The 19,383-nt window shown below is 31.4% G+C and overlaps 1 protein-coding gene across 11 annotated transcripts in view; it reads right to left on the bottom strand.

Annotated features, from left to right (window-relative positions):
• TASP1 (taspase 1) overlaps positions 1-19,383 on the bottom strand; it is a 249,334-nt gene that overhangs the window by 187,110 nt on the left and 42,841 nt on the right. For all 11 annotated transcript variants that reach the window (XM_074287839.1, XM_074287843.1, XM_074287845.1 and 8 more), the window contains 2 exons: positions 12,696-12,816; positions 11,228-11,312 (listed from right to left, as the gene is read on the bottom strand). In XM_074287839.1, coding sequence (XP_074143940.1) covers positions 11,228-11,312; positions 12,696-12,816 — 206 coding nt within the window. The remainder of the gene's footprint in view (positions 1-11,227; positions 11,313-12,695; positions 12,817-19,383) is intronic.

Genomic DNA, 19,383 nt, shown 5'->3' with positions numbered 1-19,383 from the left:
CCTTAAAATGACTTTGAGTAAATAAATTATTTTTACTATTAAAAACACCCAGCATTTTCTTTGTAATTCTAAACAGAATATATGAAGAAATTATCCATATCCACAGAAATGATAAATAAATATATATATAAGGTAATTTCATACATACACATATATATCCCTAATGATAGACATCTGTAGGGTAGGGGATAGAGGTGAGGAAAGGAAAAAAAAATTGTAAGATAATTTTGTTGTATATTTGAAAGGAATAGAAAGTTGTGCATAATAGATTTGTAATTCTATATGCTATCATCTTTTTTATTGTAGAAATGCTTGTTTTATTCCATAAAATTTTAATTCAATTTAAATTTAATTTAAAATGAAAAAAAAATACTACCTAAAAGCCATGATCAAAACAAGATCTTGGATATCACTTTTTTTTATTATAGTTTTTACTTACTAGATATATGCATGGATAATTTTACAGCATTGACAGTTGCCAAACCTTTTGTTCTAATTTTTCCCCTCTTCCCCCCCCCCCAAGATGGCAGGTTGACCAATACATGTTAAATATGTTAAAGTATAAATTAAATACAATATATGTATACATGTCCAAACAGTTGTTTTGCTGTACAAAAAGAATCGGACTTTGAAATAGTGTACAATTAGCCTGTGAAAGAAATAAAAAAATGCAGGCAGAAAAATTAGAGGGATTGGGAATTCTATGTAGTAGTTCATAGTCATCTCCCAGAGTTCTTTCGCTGGGTGTAGCTGGTTCAGTTCATTACTGCTCTATTGGAATTGATTTGGTTCATCTCATTGCTAAAGTTGGCTACATCCATCAGAATTGATCATCATATAGTATTGTTGTTGTATATAATGATCTCTTGGTCCTGATCATTTCACTCGGCATCAGTTCATCCAAGTCTCTCCAGGCCCTTCTAAAATCATCCTGTTGGTCATTTCTTACAGAACAATAATATTCCATAATATTCATATACCACAATTTATTCAGCCATTCTCCATTTTTTAGGCATCCACTTAAGTTTCCAGTTTCTGGCCATTACAAAGAGGGCTGCCACAAACATTCTTGTACATACAGGTCCCTCTCTCTTCTTTAGGATCTCTTTGGGATATAAGTCCAATAGCACTGCTGGGTCAAAGGGTATGCACAGTTTGATAACTTTTTGAGCATAGTTCCAAATTGCTCTCCAGAATGGCTGGATATATCCACAATTCCACCAACAATGTATCAGTGTCCCTGTTTTCCCACATCCCCTCCAATATTGCGCATTATCTTTCCCTGTCATTCTAGCCAATCTGACAGGTGTGTAGTGTTATCTCAGAGTTGTCTTAATTTGCATTTCTCTGATTAATAATGACTTGGAGCATTAGATATCATTTTTAAAGAAAGTATCCAAAAAAAAAAAAAAAAAAAAAAAACTACTTTACTATCTTAGATCCAGAGAATAAAATAGAAACTGAAAGAAACAAACTAAATCCTAAAGGAGCTCCCAGAAGAAAACTCCAAGGAATATTATAGCACAGCTCCCAAGTCAAGGAGAAAATATTGCAAACAGCCAGAAACAATTCAATATCATAAAGCCATAGTCAGGATGACTCAAAATTTAGCAGTTTTCATATTAAAGGATCAGAGGGTTTGGAATGAAATACTAAAGGCAAAGGAGCCAGGTATATAACCAAAAATAACCTACTTAGCAAAAATGAGTATAATCCTTCAGGGGGAAAAAATAGACATGTCAATAAATAAAGGATTTTTAAGCATTCTTGATGAACATATCAAAGCTAAATAGAAAATGTGACATTCAAACACAAGACTCAAGAGAAGCATAAAAAGATATGAAAGAAAAATCATAGGGACTCAATATGTTAAATAATATATGCTTACATTTTTATATGAGATGATTTATGTAACTCCTAGGAACTTTATCATTATTTGGACAGTAAGAAGAATATATAGATAGAAGGAATGAGTGTGAGTCAATTATGTTGGAAATAGGTTTTTCTTTTTTTTTTTTTAAAGCAAAGAAATAAGAAAAAGGGATGTACTGGGGAAAGGTAGAGAAAACGTAAAATAGGAAATTTTTCTCAAATAAGACAGGCATGCAAGAAGACCTTTATAAAGAAAGAAAATTGGGGCAGCTAGGTGGCGCAGTGGATAGAGCACCAGCCCTGAATTCAGGAGGACCTGAGTTCAAATCTGGTCTCAGACACTTAACACTTCCTAGCTGTGTGACCCTGGGCAAGTCACTTAACCCCAGCCTCAAAAAAAAAAAAAAAAAAGAAAGAAAGAAAATTACATATACAAACTAATTGCCAACAAAAATTGCCAAAAACCCTACTTAAAAAAAAAAAAAATTGAGAGTTCCTCTAGGGCTGGGACTTTTTAATTGCCTTTCTTTTTAACTTTCTTTTTAATGAGTCTAGCATACTGCCTAGCCCATAATAAATATTTAAGAAATACTTACTGATTGATTAATTGACTGATTAAAATAGTACTAAAGGAGAGCTAGGAAATAACATATTTTTAAAGTCCCTATGTTGATAAATTTGAGTGTTTTTGAAATTACAATTCATACTTTTCATAAAACTGGGTTGATTTTTCCTTATTAAATCATTTTAATTAATGCTTTAATTATTTAAACAAAATAAGGTGATTCTCAAGGGCAAAGCCAAGAGGGCAGAGGGAAAGCAGTGACTCACTGGAATTCTCCCCAGACTCCTTAAATGTTAGCAGCTTCTACATTAAAAGATCAGAGGGCTTGAAATAAAATATTCTGGACAGTAATGGATATAGGATTACAATCAAGAATCATGTACTCAGCAAAACTGGGGAAAAGTGAATTCAATGAAATAGAGGATTTTTAAGTATGAAGAGACCAAAGCTGAAATCTCATTTTTTAAATATAGGAGTAAGGAAAAGCATGAGGAGGTAATCAGGAAAGAGAAATCATAAGGGATTTAATAAGGTTTATCTGTTTATATTCCTACATGGAAAGATGATACCTATAACTCAAAAGAACTTTATTATTATTATTATGGCAGTTAGAAGTGTACATATAGTCAGAGGGAATAGGTATGTGTTGAATATGAAGGGATAATATCTAAAAAATAAAATAAAACCAAAGGGTGAGAGTATTGTTTTGGGGGAAATGAAAGGGAGAGATGGAACAGTATAAATTATCTGTCATAAAAGAAGCAAGAAAAAGCTTTTGTAGTGGAGGGAAACAGGAAGAGGGGAGAAAGAGAGTTAGTGAACCTTACTCTCATTGGCTCAGAGAGGACATAACATACACACTCAATATGGGTATAGAACTCTATCTTATCCTGTAGGATAGTAGGATAGGAAGGCTATACAAGGAGATACAAGAGGATATAAAAAGGGGGTGAAAGAAGAGAGGGAACATTATAGGAGGAGCTGATCAGAAACAAATAGTCCCTCCTTTTTGAAGAGGGACTGGTAAAAGAGCGGGATAGAACATGGGGAAAAAATACAGTCAGTAATAGCAATTATGAAAAGAATTGAGAAGCAAGTTTCTCTAAAGACAGTCTCATTACTCAAATGTGTGGGGAATTAAATCAAATTCATAAAAAGAGCTATTGGTGCAGCTAGATGGAACAATGGATAGAGCACCAGCCTTCAAAACAGGAGGACCTGAGATCAAAATCTGGCTAAGATATTTAACACTTTCTAGCTGTGTGTCCCTGGGCAAGCCACTTAACACCAACTGCCTCAGCAAAAATAAATAAATAAAAATTTAAAAATAAGAGCTATTTTTTAATTGATAAATGATCAAAAGATATCTACGTTCAAAGGGTTATGAAATCATGAATATCCTTTCATCTAATACCTCTCCTAGGCATGAATACCAAAAGAGGTTTTTTTAAAAAGGAAAATAATTGATATATAAGAAAATGTTCATAGGAGCTCTTTTCTTAGGGCAAAGAATTGAAATTGAGAGGGTATCCATCAAGAGGGGAATGGCTGAATAAATTGTGGTATGTGATTATGAAGAAATATTTTTGTTCTCTAAAAAAATGATGAGCAGGTTTCTGTCAAAAAAAAAAACCTGTAAAGTTCTCCATGAGCTCAAACAACATGAAATGTACCGGGAACATAGAAACAGCAAAGTTGTAGAATGATCAGCTGTGAATGATTTTGTTGTTCTAAGCAATACAATGATACAAGACTACTCTGAAGGATTTATGATGAAAAATATTACCCAAACCCAGAGAAAGAACTGATTGTGTCTGAATATAGAATGAAGTATATTTTTATTAACTTTCTTTTATTTTTCTTAAGCTTTTTATTTTTTTTTTTTGGAGGAGAGAAATCTATGTTCTCTTTTGCAACATGAAAATGTTTTGCACAACTTCTCATGGGCATTCTCAAAGATCAGTGTAGGGAGGAAGAGAAAGAAAATGGAACCCAAAAATTTTAAAACAAATGTAAAAACTATTTTTTATATGTAATGGGGAAAATAAAAATATTTTTAAAAAGTAAAATTTTAAATAAACATCACAAAGTACCTAGCTATTCCATGGTATCTCAGAGAAACTATCCCATAAATGTTAAATGTTCATAATATTTTTTAAAAATTAAAAAAAAAAGTTCTAATATTCTAATGCTATAGCTATCATTTTTCCCCCTAATTATTGTTCTAGTCCTATCCCAACAGGGATTTAACAGCAAGGAAGTATTCCTCTACCTCTTGTATTCTTATTTGGATTGGATTTTCCTATTTGTTCCCTTCCTCGACTGTCAAAACTTCACTCCTTTAGAGTGCATGAGTTAATGTTCATAAACTTCAGCTCTGTCTGCATCACATGCAGATCATGTGGTCTACATGTCTCCCATAACATCCCACATCAAAATGCAACAGATTTCTGGTACCCCTCAGTTATCCTAATCTAAGAGCTTCTAGCTCCCAGCCTTTATTCAGGCTTAGTATAGTTAAGAGTAAAAATTTCAGCTTTCCCTGTAGCTTGAGAGCACATTTTGAAAGGACTTCCTGTCCCCCATTAACTGATTGCTGTATGCCTCAGGTATTCCTGATTCTTCTCTGGTCCGCACTATTGGGCATGTTTACCTATCTTAGCATAGATTTTTTTAGATAACCTTCTTTTCCTGGGCTAATAAAAATTCTTGATGTCTTCTGGGGCAGTTTACTTTTAGATTAATGTACTTTCTATACTTTATCTCAGGATTTCTTGATTATAATTCAGTGTAGCGTTCTTTTCAGAATTTTTCCTAGAAGCTGGAGAGACATATATGAACTGATACTAAGTGAAATGAGTAGAACCAAAAGAACATTATGTGATTATCAAATTTGATGGTCTTGGCTTTTTTCAACAATGAGGTGATTCGGGCCAACTGCAATAGATTTGTGATGGAGAGAGCCATCTGCATCCAGAGAGAGAACTTGTTGTCTAGGGGAGGGAATAGTGTGGAGGGAAAAAGAAAAAATTGGAAATATGGTTTTACAAGAGTGAATTTTGAAATTATCTTAGCATGAATTTTGAAATATAAAAAGCTATTATTATTTCTTTAAAAACTTTTGCTAAATTTAATGACTTAGGTTTCTCTAACACTTTCTATACAACATTTATTATTTACTGGAAGTCCAAAATCTTAATTTTCAAGAAGAATTAATAGATAATTATAATACCTTGGACCTTTTTATTTTGAGGTCTATGACTGTTTCTATAATACGAAATGGATTTTTTCCCCCCTACACTTTAACCAAAGGCCACTGTAACAGAATGATGCTAGGCAGATAGATAAATTGTCACAGAAAGTCAAAATGGAAATAATTCAAATAAAAACTTTTGCCACTACACCAGACTGTATTTCTGTTACTTTCAAGACCAAATTCTCATAGAAATTGACCACAGGAGGGGAAATAACACAAAAGTACAAACTGGATGGCCAGAGGACATGAAGAATAATCAAGGCCAACAGGCTGAAATATAATATTCTATTTTGTCACTTTTAGATCATATTCCAAAATCTTAAAAAGGTTTTTCAGTATGAAAGCCTTTTCCTAAGTTTTTCCTAATTTGATTTTTCTTAACAACTACTAAATTAAGAACTTTTTTGATTTCATTGGCTTTGCCTCATGTTGAACCATACACTAGATATTTTCTACTAAACAGTGAATGAGAATTTTAAAAATATGTTACAGATGCCATGAAATGAAGCTTTATTATTAACAGTCCATCTTAATAAATGAAACTACTGTTACTGAACATCAATTCCCAAATGCTTTATTTTTTTACTACATTTTCTCATAAAACATCTGAATAGAAGTCATTGAGACATTTAGAGTTCTATACAAAATAAAGATCTATTAAGTTCTAACTCTACTCCACAAAGTCTTATTCTGATGCCTGCAAAGATTGCCAAGATAATTCTAATTCCTATAATGTTTATCATAGGAGAAAGACTTCAGGTACAGACTCAGGAAAAGATTAAACAATAGCTTTATGGAAAGATGCAGACCTCACAGATGGCCTCCTACTCATGAACTCCCTTGTTATAACAATCCTTCCCAAAAAAGAAAAATGCAGAATTGTGTGATCTCTTTTTTGCTGTTACAAGGGAGTAGAGCAAAAGGTGCCAAGCATCACATGAATTTTTAATCATCAACAAACATTAACAATTATTGATAGTCTAATAAAGAGATTTTTTGAGTAAACAACAAATGTTAAAACAATCAACATTTAACATCTCATCATAAATGAAATCAGGAAAAAAAAAAAAAGGAAATTATAGCAAATTGGAATGCCTCAAAAATTCTCCTTGGGAAAAATTAAGGAGTTGTTGCAATTAGTTTTAACATAAATCCAAATATAAAAAGAAGTTTCATTGCATAAGACATTTGGTCACCTTTTACTGCAGCGCTAATAAGTATTGCAAAATGAGTATCATGAAAATATCTGTGGCTTACGTACCAACCAACATCTGTTGAGAATGAAGAGGTAGAAAAATTAGATCAGTATATATTCTGATAATTAGTAAATTCATTGCAGTGGAAATAGTTTAAAATGGAAAGAAATTGTTGGAAAAACAAGGATAAGGAGACAAATGACTCATAAGCCATATAGAACCTCAGACTTGATGTACATGCCAAATAAAAAATATGATAATGAAGAGCAAAATCCACTTAAACTATAAGCTCATTTGTAAAATCTTAAAAGAGAAAAATAATGGAAGATTAAAACCTTTTCAAAACTTTTCAGTTCAAAGAAATCTTCGTTATTGTCCAAACTAAGTAAAGTTTTTCTGTGTATTAGGGACAAAAATTGGAAGATAAATACAATAAAAATGGAAAAGACTTGAAAAGATTTTTATAACAAACCCTTGATTAGCAGAGGAAATAAGACAGGTGGAACAGCTGAATTAGAGCAAGAATACACAGAGGACATCCATGGTGGAGGCAACATAAATAAGACAATGCTGAAGGGTTGATTCACAAAGTTTTGAGAAATGGGGAGTATAACAAAAGCATTGGAGTAAAATCCCAGAACTTATTAATAGCCAAAAAAAAAAAAAAAAAAAAAATGCCAAAAAAGTCTCACTAACTGCTGACTTGTATTTCTTTTTTATGCCTATAAAATTTTTATAAGAATCATCAACATAAACATCATGTGCATCCTTGATGAAGTCACTCATGACTTGACCAAATTGATTCAAAGTTGTGGAGAGTAGAAGATCCCACTGTTTATTATTTATGACAAATAATTTTTGTAAGGCTTTATTCATACAACGTTATCTCCTATCCTCACCATTTTTTTCCACAATCCCTGAAAAACAAACAAACAAACAAAAAAAAAAAAAAAATGATGATCATTTTGGTCATTTTGATCTTTTTGATCATACATATCAGGTTTGTGGTCACATTGGGTTTTTACTACTGTTTTAGAGAAAATAAAATGTAGAATTCAAATTGAACAATGATTCCCTATCAAGGGTAATGTCCTCTAGAAACTTTGGTTTATGGATGATATGCTTGTTAAAGAGATAGCTAGGTGGCTTAGTGGACAGAGTATTAGGCCTGGAGTCAAGAAGAAAGAAATTCAAATTCAGAATCAGACATCTGCTAGCTGTGTGATCCTGGGCAAGTAACTTAGCTTTGTTAGCCTTAATCCATTGGAGAAGGAAATGGCAAACCATTCCAATGCCCTTGCCAAGAAAACCCCAGGGACCCTATGGTCATGGGGGTCAATAAGACTTGGACATTAGTGAATGATTGAACAGCAGCAGCAATTACAATAACAAATGATGATTGAAATGAGTCTTTTGAAGAATACACATTCGCACTCAAAAGACCATCCACTGCCCAGATTAGCTAAGAAAGGCAGTGATGTTCTGGGCCTAGAATCAGAAAGACTTACATTCAATTCAAATATTTATTGGCTGTGTAAGCAGGAATAATAACAACAACAACATCAAATATCTGTAAAGCACTTAGCACAGTATCTGACAAAAGAATATCAGAAATTCTTTAATTCTTTCCTTCTTACCTTTCCTTCCTCCCTCCCTCCCGCCTTCCCTCATTTCCTTCCCTTCTTCTTTCCTTACCCACTTTTCTTCACTTCATTCCTCTTTCCCTCTCTCCTTTTCTTCAGAAAAAAAAAAAAGTGGATAAAAAAAAAATCTATTATCCAATTTATGATATGAAGTTGGATGGATATTCTATAGAATTCGTCCACAATGAGTATATGTATGTTTGTGTGTGTGTGTGTTAATTTTGGAGAGACAATACCAATATACAATTAATTGGGCACAAATGAGAGGAGGAAAGTAGTTTTTACTACCTTCTAGAAACTGCAAACTAACTTTTAGTAAGTAGGCTTTTCCAAGAAAACAAAATTCATCTTTTTAAATATTACTACTCTACTGATACAGTTAAGTCATAGAATGTGAATGTTTCCAAAAAATTAACAATAAGTATCACTTGGAAGAGAACAAGGGGGAGGGGGGTTAAGGTAATTGTAAGCAGATGGTTACAAACAACAACAAAATAATTTACAAGCATTTATTAAGCATCTATTACATGTCAGATATTATGCTAAGTCTTGAATATTCAGTACACTTTGAATCAGCTTATAACAGATGGACATGGAAAAGGAAATAAGAACAGTTCAGTAAACAGTTCAATTTAAATGAACTGCAGACTGTGTAAAGGAAAATTATATACACTTAGGCAACAAAGGTATATTGAAATTTGGTAGCAAAAGGATTTAAATGATAAGTATAGGAAATTTAAAAATTTTTGATGGCTTATAATAGTTTTCCTGTCACTTCTCACTGACCTGCTGGTATATATCACCTTTTATTGTTGTCTTTAGCAGTTCCAGGTTATATGTATAGGGAAAAAACACTAGGAAAAGGAATTTTAATTCTTCTTGGGCTCAGTCTGTTTTCCCCAATTAAAACTGTGACTTTCAGGAGCTCGATTTACCTCTCTAAGCCTCATTAAAATATCTAAAATATCTACCTCAAAAGTTGTAACAACCAAATGATATTTATGAGACTTTTTAAACTGTATAAAATATTACATGAATTTTCTTCCTACAAAACTTGTTAATAATTTGTTTCTCCTATGCTATCATTATCATTATTATTATTATTATTATTATTATTATTATTATTATTATTATTATTAATGATCTATGTGAAATTCAACTTTAAACATTAAAATACTGGATCAACTTAATTTAAATTTCAGAAATGTTAAATAGCACAATAATTTTGAATGGTACCTAAGGAGATCTTTTTGAGTAAAGTACGTAGGTTTTTTTTGTTGTTGTTGTTGTTTTTAATCATAGCTATTTTATTAGCAGTTCGTTGCCTGGTTTTTGACAGTTCCAGATGGTTGTTTCCTAAGATACCTGAGGTCCAAATAAGTGAAGTTCGAACATCTATTACTCATTACATATAGCCATCTTTAAATTTTTAAACCTCCTGCAACCTTGTCCTAGTATAAAATAAAAATATTTTTCATTTTAAAAAGGAGATATATCTTTTTTCTTTTCTATCTTAAAACCAAATAGGCACATGTTTAGTCAGTACTCTATAATTGCAAATGGGAGTTATCTTAAAATATAATCACTGAAGTGAAAGTTAGTACAAAAGCAATCTGTTTGCCTTACTACTGCCCTAACAAAAACCTATTTAATATAGATATCTGCTTAATAAATTTTAGTGTAGTTGAATTCACTTTATGTAAACAAAAATCAATAGTATCCAACATTATTTATAAGAAAACTAAGTGTACAAAAAGAAAGTTAGTTATACTGGCATTGAAATAGCAAAATTAAAACATTATTTGGGACAAACATTTAAGCCATTTTAATGAATATTAATCAAAAGTCTAACTTTAACAAATCATATTTATTTTTGTTTTACCCTTGATTTTCAGAAAAGAATAGATTAGAAATAAACAGATTAAAAGTAATGTCATTGTTATCTCTGATTTTATCCTGTTCAATAGGATATGAAATTAATATATTTATATGTATGTGTGTATATACACGAACACACACAATGTATATATACAAAGTGTGTGTGTGTGTGTGTGTGTGTGTGTGTGTGTGTGTGTGTGTGTCCAATGTATATTTGGGCAAAAGGCTTTACTTAAATTATCCAAAATTCAACAAACTTCAATTTCTTTATAGGTTCAGGCCATTGTCCCTAAAGGAGAATAGGAAAACGTGATTCTGCAGTGCTGCTGTCATAGTTTAGGCACTAAAGAGGAAATTCAGCTCTTCTCCAAATGGTACAATGAAACATGAAAAAAAGAAATGAAGGTGTATCAGCTTTTGAGGTTACAACTTGATAAGCCTTTTTCCAAACTCAAAAAAAGCACTTTAAAATTTGGGGGTCAAACTTGAGAAACTTTTAAACTTGCAAACCTAAACATGAAAAATGAGAACCTGGTAACAGCATAAACATTTATGTAAACAAGCACAAGGACAAAAATTAACACTGATCTCAATTCTGTCTTCATTCCTGAATGAATATTCAATTCTATTCAGAGCTATAGCAAGTACACAAGATGTTCCAAGGTCAGAGAACAAAGCAGGTCTTCCTCTCACAGGCACGATATTGCTGATTTATAAACGAATAGCATCAGCCTTCTTTGGATAAGAATAACCTTCAAATATTGCATGCATTAAAGACCAAAGGCTAAAGGAAAGTCAAGCAGAACAAAGCAATTACCAGGGAGGAATTCTGCCAGCAGAGAGTTTTCCCTTCTGCCCTTCACACAACAATCTATTTGCAACTGAAACTGGATTCTTGATTCCTGAAAAGAAAATCAGCAGAAAATGGAGATGGAAAAGTTGTTTAAAGGTTTCTAATTAAGTTCTGTGGTATTTTGGTGGAAGAGTTTTAGAAACCTTAAAAAAAAAAATGTTTTTCTTCCTGTTTAAAAAAAATTTACTATCACAATAATATTTAATTTCAGTAAAATTCAAATAAATAAATATTGAGTACCTACTATGTGCAAAGAACAGTCAATAAAAGAATAGATATGGTAGCATGTTTTTGTATTTGCTGTTGAGAAAATTGTTTTTTTTTAAGAAACTACTAATGGTATCAAAAAAATTTTTTTAACTTATCTACTTTTTCCTGGTTTTATCTCCCATTATTCAAATTATCCAAGGAGAAAAAAAAAAAAAAAAAAAAAAGTTAGAGAACTTTGATACCACTATGAAATGATTCCAAGATAGAATGAAATAAAAAGAATTTGATGTTTGGCAATTTCTCCTGGGGGAGGAGGAGGAGAAAGAAAATATAAAACTTACAGGCATATAAATAGAATTTTTGGAATAAATCTACTTAGAAGATGCACACGACTACTGATGACTTTAAGTGCACACTGCAGGTGAAATTAGATCTAAACAGAAAAATAGTTTGGCCCATATGCACCATCACAAGAGACTAAGGATCATATCTACAAAATAACAGTGAAAACTTGTAAGTTCTTTCAAATATTCCTTTCAAATCACATGCAACAGTGCTCGCCAAAATGGAATCCTCTGTGGCTCATGTACTAATTTTCAGGTTCCCAGAGGATTAAAAAGGTGGAGAATATCTTTAAAATATAATCAATAATCTAAGGAGAAAATAATAACAGAATGGCAGGTTAATAATGTAAGAGAAAAGCTAAATAGAACTTGAAAATATAATACAAAGAAACATTATATATTAAAAATAAGAATAAGCCCTTTAACTTTATTTACAATGCAAAAGTAAGGCATTTAATTAAAGCCCAAAATATTTCTCAACAAACCACCCTAATGATAATTATTCACAAAATACTTACATCACCATACTCCATAATCAAATCTCCATAATATTTATTTTTATAATATTTTTTGAAAAGCAATATGAAATTTTGTAAGGAGCATTGACAAAAATTTAATCATAAATTGTTTGACTATTTTCATGTAAAATGTTATACTTAATATTTTGTGCTAAAAATATAATAATACAAAAAACTATTTTTAGAAATACTCCAATAACTGAGGAAAGAATGGACTATGTCTTTAGGAAATGGGATTATTATTTTTAAGATTAAATTTTTAATAATTATGATTATTAATTATTTAATATTTTAAATTATATCATTTACTTAGGAATTATCTTAAGATAAAATATTCATTTTTACAGTAATTTAACATACCACTCAGTGCTCCAACTGCTCCAAAATTTAAGGACTTTCCATCCATAATGCTGGCATCACATTCTATCTCACCCAAAAGGTTTAAATTGGAACCCATTCCTGCATTTGTAAAAGGGGAATCCTAAAAATACAGAAAAAAAATATGTATATACACATGCCAAATACGAAGTACAACATACCAAGATGGCATAATGAAAACAACACTTGACAGAATCAGGAGACCTGGATTCTTGTCCTATTACTTCCACTACTGATCTATGACTGTGTAACTTAACTTCTTCAGGTTAAAGTTTCTTTGGTCATAAAATGTGGAACTGGACCAAATGATATTTAAGACTTTTTTTCAGTTCCAAAACACTAATTCCCAAGCAATATTAATGATGATGTAATCTATTTAAATGTAAACAAATTAATTATATAAAGCAAACTAAAATATACTCTGTAGATAAAAAAGGTCAAGGGTAAAAGAAATCTTAATATAATGTCTAAAGGATGATTCAGATTCATCATGAGAAAGCATTCCTACCCATTCCTTTGTTTTGTGGAGATTAAATATATTAAATACAAAATCACTCTCCAGCCAGTGACAAATCAGGCAAAGATTTTACCATTTTAATCCTTACCATGAAGTAAATGGCAAAGTAATAATGCCCTGGAAGACATTGCCAATTCCCAGGGTTAATTCTTATGGTAATCTGATACTTTATCAGATCTGAAAAGTATGATCTAGTATAGAAATATTAGAGACTATGATGTGAAAACAGTTCACTTAAAGTTTAGACGTGTTTTTATATAATTATTCTGCTGTACAATCAACATACAAGTTTGGTTTTGCTCTAACATGAACCTAAGAACAATTCCATCTAAGATTCAGGATTCAGTAAAATAGAAGTTTCCTAAAGATAAGTTTTTCATGTTTGTAGTGCATTTCAATGCCTGGAATGTTTTAGGCCCTTAATAAATAATTGTTAATGGATCTGCTCCCCAAGAAAATCAGACAGGACAACATGGGTCATCAATAAATGCTATGTGCTAAGCACTGGGGAAAGAAATACAAAAATTAAGCAGACCCTGCTCATAAGAAACTAACATTCTAATTGAAGACAACAAAGATATATATACAAAATGAAAAAACAAGGTCTTTTGGGGAGTGAGGATATTAACAAATCAGGAAAAAGTGCTAGATTAACAGTCAATGACAAGTGGGTTCCATTTCAACCTTAGCTACTCTGGGAAAGCTACAACTCTGCAGTTTTCTCATTGTAGAAATGGGAGTAATAATACTTCACTGTTTACCCACAGAAGTGAGAAGAAACTACTCTGTGACTCTTTAGATGTAAATATAAATGTGTTCTTATAGTCAATATCTCAATGGATTTGTGAGCTCACAGAAATGGAGTGTTCTACCATTACTGCAGGTCTACCATTACTACTGTTGAACTGCCCAGATCTAACCCAGAATTTCTTCATATTCCTTGCAAAATATGAATGAAGTTAAAGCCGAACCCAGGACCGCTACAGAACTAGAACCACATACCAGATAGAAGAAAACTCATCTCCAAGAAATAATTTGCCAAAACATTTTTTTCCACTGCCACCATTAATGATGGTTTATAAATCTCCCAGAGAAAATCCTTGGAAAAGGCCACCAATATGTGTTTTGTAAAATTACTGTTGTATATAGTGTTTTGAAGTGATATCACAAATTTTTAAAAAATAATCATTCACAAATATTAATCAAAGATTTGCATATACTATAATGCAAATCTTGAATTTCCATCCCAAAGTAACAACATATATTTAGAAGAAACACATATCATCATAAACATTCAACTAAAATATCTATTAAGCACCCAATATGTACTCAATGACTGTGAGGCAAAATAAAGGCAAGTCCCTGCCCCAAAAAAGATAACAATCTAATTGGGAAGTAAAACATTAACACTTACATTGAAAAACCAAATAATAATAAAAACATTACATAATATAACTATAACAAGAACCTGGTTTCTGGAATCATTATTTTATAATCATCTCACATAAAACATTTTATTAAAATGTAGACAATAATAACACAGGAATTTAGAGAAATAAACCACTAGTCTAGAGCAGAACAGAAAGGCTTTAGTGTTGGAAGTAATCACGAAAAATAGACCCACAAGCAGAGTAAAATAGGTGATTTTAGGTAGAAGAAACAACACAAAAACTAACGGCTAAGAAGGTATAAGGCTAAGAAGGTATAGGGCATATTCCTGAGAAAAAGACTAAAATGAATACAGAATGGAGAGAATTAAAAAGTAAGATGATAAAAATTGGTTGGGAATCGATAATGTAAAACCATTAATACTGAACTTTGAACTTTATGGACTTTATTTGGAAGAGATTAAGCAATACAACTTTTTTTTTCCCCCCAGCAATTCTATTCAACAAACATGTATTAAACACCTTCTACATACAAGGCATTGTTCTAAGGATACAAAGACAAGCAATAAAAATATCCTTGTCTTAGAGCAGCAACGAAGATCTTAGACAAAGCCAAAGTAAAAATTAGATCTAATTTAAAGGAATAATCAGGAAAACAATTTTTAAAAGGTCAAAATTTAAAAGCAAATTTCTCTGTAAAGGTTTCATTTCTCAAATATAAATTTTTAAAAATAAGAGCCATACCCTAATTTTAAAATGGTCAAAAAATATAAATAAGCAGTTTCCAGAAGAAATCAAAGCTATAGCCTTCTTAAAAAGTGATCTAAATCACTACTGATTAGAAAAACGCAAATTAAAACAACTCTGAGGTACTCATACCTAACAGAAATGACATGTTGTAGGGGATAACTGAAAATAGGTATACTAATGAATTGTTCATGGTATAGTGAACTGGTTCAATCATTTAAAACTATGCCTAAAGAGCTATCAAATCATGTATACCTATCTTTGACCCAGCAATACCACTACAATACACTAGGTCAGTATCCCCAAAAAGATCAAAGGAAAATGTTAAGTCCAGGCTAGCTCCCTGGAGGCAGAAGAAAGAAAGGAAAGGAAAGAAAGGAAGGAAGGGAAGGAAAGGAAGGAAGAGAAGGAAAAAAAGAAAAGGAAAAAAAAAAAAAGAAATTACTAACCTTGACTCCAAAGAACCAATGAAATACACACACCTGTCTACTGGTCTTCTGACTAAAAGATATTGAAATCAAGATTTCTTTTGAGAAATGGTCAGTGTGTGGATTTAATTTTTTCGCCTTTTTTTTGCTGAGGCAATTGGGGTTAAGTGACTTGCCCAGGATCACACAGCTAGGAAATGTTAAGTGTCTGAGGCCAGACTTGAACTCAGGTCCTCCTGACTTCAGGGATGGTACTCTATCCACTGCATCACCTAGCTGCCTCCCTTATGTTACATTTTTTTTTTTAGGATTGTTATTTTTTAATGAACAGAAAGAAAAGAAAGAAGTTCAGGAGGAAACAAATAGAAGAGCTTTGAAAGTAATAGATTAAGCATATAAATACTTTTAAAATGAGCTGTAAATAAGAGATTAGTGGTAATAAGTTCAAAATAATAAAAAATTAAATTAAAGAAACTGGAATAGGTTAAGTATTGAAAAGAAATATAGGGGAAATATTCTAAAGGAAAAATGTGATGGGACCTAATATTTGAACTTAAAAAGAGCAAAGAGGAAATCAAAGAAAATTCTAAGTTTTGAGCCTAAGCATCTAGGCAAATAAAAGAATCAATAAATAATTCAAAATTAAATTAATGTTAACCAAACCTAAAATTGATTTGGAAAGAGCAAATGGGACACCTTTACAATGTTTACTTCAATGGAAATACAATAAAATAAATATCTGATCATAACTAGGCAAAATAAGAGAATTCCTTTAGCAATATTTTGTTTCTTCATGATGTAACCACTCTCCATAATTTTCTAAGAATAAAAAGACAATGCTTAATGAAAATTGACAGAATTCATTCAAGTTTTTTAGAGGATAAACTTTTAGAAAATGATATTCCTTATCAGGAGAAATAGTTTAGAGATAAGAGCAAAGAACTTGAGAATTCAGTCCCAAAAACAGATTCAAAGCCCACCTTTCACTTATTAGCTGCCCAATCACCAGCAAGTTATTTAACCTCTCCATGGCTGTCTCTTCATTTGCTAAATAGAGACAATGTCTGCTATATTTATCTCACAGTGTCATTGGGTGAATTAATGTACAGAAAGTCTTCTAAAATAGAAAAGTATCACATAAGTCACTATTTGAGAAGCAAATCATAAAAGTGAGATAGCAAAGACAAAAAGGTAAGCCATCTGCCATTCTACAAATATAAAACAAAATATTTCTACTAATCTAATTTATCTATCTCTATTAACCACTACCTTTGCTAAACTACATGATGTCCTTTGCTATGAATGTAAAATAATAACTATTTTCAAATCTATAGACTATTGTGCCTCTAGAGATTTATTATATTAACTTCTGCTAACTTCATTTACAGATGTAAACGATTTGGCTTTCAGTGATGAACACAAACTAGAAAGGCAAATTGTAAAGTTGTTCTTACTAAGTTACTTATATTGGCTCAATTTTCGATAATACTTTCAGAGGAAACTATTATGTTAACATTTATAACATGTCATTCAAGTACAGTTGCCAAACATTAACCAAATCTAACTTTTTTTAAAATAAGTGTATATTGAAAATTAAATACAATAAACAAGAAGCAATCATTTTAATCAGCAAGTAGAATTATAGATTGGAATCAAGAAATGTTCAAATCCTGTTGCTGACATTTAACAGCTGTATATCCACATCCTAAATTATAACTTCTTCAAGCTTCAGTTATGTTTTATTTGAAAAGTGGAAATAACAAGAACATCTAGTATCTACATCACATGCTGTCATGAGGCTCAAATTAGATAAGATACATAAAACACACTGAAAACTTTAAAGTTTGAGCTGACACTTAAGATGATTAATAAATCATTTGGAATAAGTCCTATCAAAAACTTTCTTGTAAAATGGTATTAAAGACACAGAACTTTTTTAGGCAGTCTATTTCAGTAAATATTTTCTAAACAGATGAAAATAGGTTAGCAGCTCTCAATCTCTACATTAACTTTTTTACCAGACTATTTGGTAATGCCTATATATTTTCCATATCATAGATGAGGTCTTATCTAAGATCAAGACAAATTGAGTTTCTTTTTTTAATTTCAGAATAAATTTTAGTATAAAAGATATCCCACCAAGCCTATAAGGCAACTGCCCTTCCCCCACCCACCAATACTTTTTACTTTTCAAGTCTATTTCTTAAAAAGAAACTTTTAGACAACTAATGCTGGAGGATTTTTAATTTGAAATTTTCATGTTGACCTAAGTTAAAAAGAACATCATTGAACAATTACCACTAACAGTACAATTAAATGATTTAAATACCAACAGCAAGCACTCACCGGAAAAGTCATTTAGTCGGTCAGACATCATTTATTCCCTCTTCCTTTGACAAGAATCTTTTGGTGGATTGTTAGATATTCTTGGAATCCATTAGGATATAAAAATTTAATTCTGAAGAGCCACTATATCCCAAACTGCAAAATATCTCAGAACTAATTTTCCTTCATCCATGTCTAACCCATGTTGCTCCTACTAATACAATGTCCAAGATGCCAGAAGTTTTGGGTATGTCAGGATAGAATGTACAATTGTAGAAAGAAACCATATCAACTAAAAAAAATTCACAGAATCACAGTTCTCAAAGATTATTAGTGAGCTGTTTAGCTCTTTCATGAAATCAGCACTCATATATCCTGTGATATGCACATATCCTGATCAGCACTCCAAGATTGGAATTTTGTGAGAAGAATGAAAAGGCTACTTTCTTGCCTTAAAAAGCAGTAATGGATAGAATGTTAAGTGCTAAGTCAGGAGGAACTGAGAGTGAATCCAACTTCTAACACTTCCTACCTATATAACTGTGAACAAGTCATTTAACTCTGAGCTCAGCTTCTTCATCTATAAAATGGGAATAATAACTTATAATATACAGCTTACAAGCTTTTTTTGAGTATCAATGACTATGTAAAATTCTACAAACTTTAAAGTGCTATATAATGTCAATTACTATTATCATGGCCTTTAGTTTATATATCTACTCTGAACAACTGAAAAATCAACCCTTTTTGATGGCTTCCAGAAATATATTCTTCCTTAAATCACTATTATAAGGTTTAAGAAAAGTGGGTCATTTAAGATTTTTACCTAAATCTTTTAAATTCCACTTATCTCATTCTGTCTTTACTGGAAATAAAGAACAGTAGATTATAGGCACGATAAAAATAACTACCAACAGAATAAATTATCGTGCTCTCCCTCAGCATACTTACTAGCATGCCTTTCTTCCCAGGTTCTTCCCTTTACCTTGTCACTTCTTCCTGTGACTGTCTTGATAACTCTATGCAAGTTTTCCAAATCTTTTAGAATTAGGTTAATAGAAGTATGACTGAAATCACTGTGTATTGATCATACCTTTCCTATTTGGCAGAATAACATTCATCTCAAATGGTATGGTAAAAGGCTTAGATATATAAGAAGCAGCAAACTATATGAATCTAATTAGATGAATCTGAAGAGCAAAGCAAAGAAAAAATTTCCTACCTCATTCACTGATATTTCTGTGATCCTGAATAAAATGCTATTA

Source organism: Sminthopsis crassicaudata, chromosome 2 (assembly GCF_048593235.1).
Source record: "Sminthopsis crassicaudata isolate SCR6 chromosome 2, ASM4859323v1, whole genome shotgun sequence".
Classification (NCBI taxonomy): domain Eukaryota; kingdom Metazoa; phylum Chordata; class Mammalia; order Dasyuromorphia; family Dasyuridae; genus Sminthopsis; species Sminthopsis crassicaudata.
This window is presented reverse-complemented; position numbering and strand designations above follow the sequence as displayed.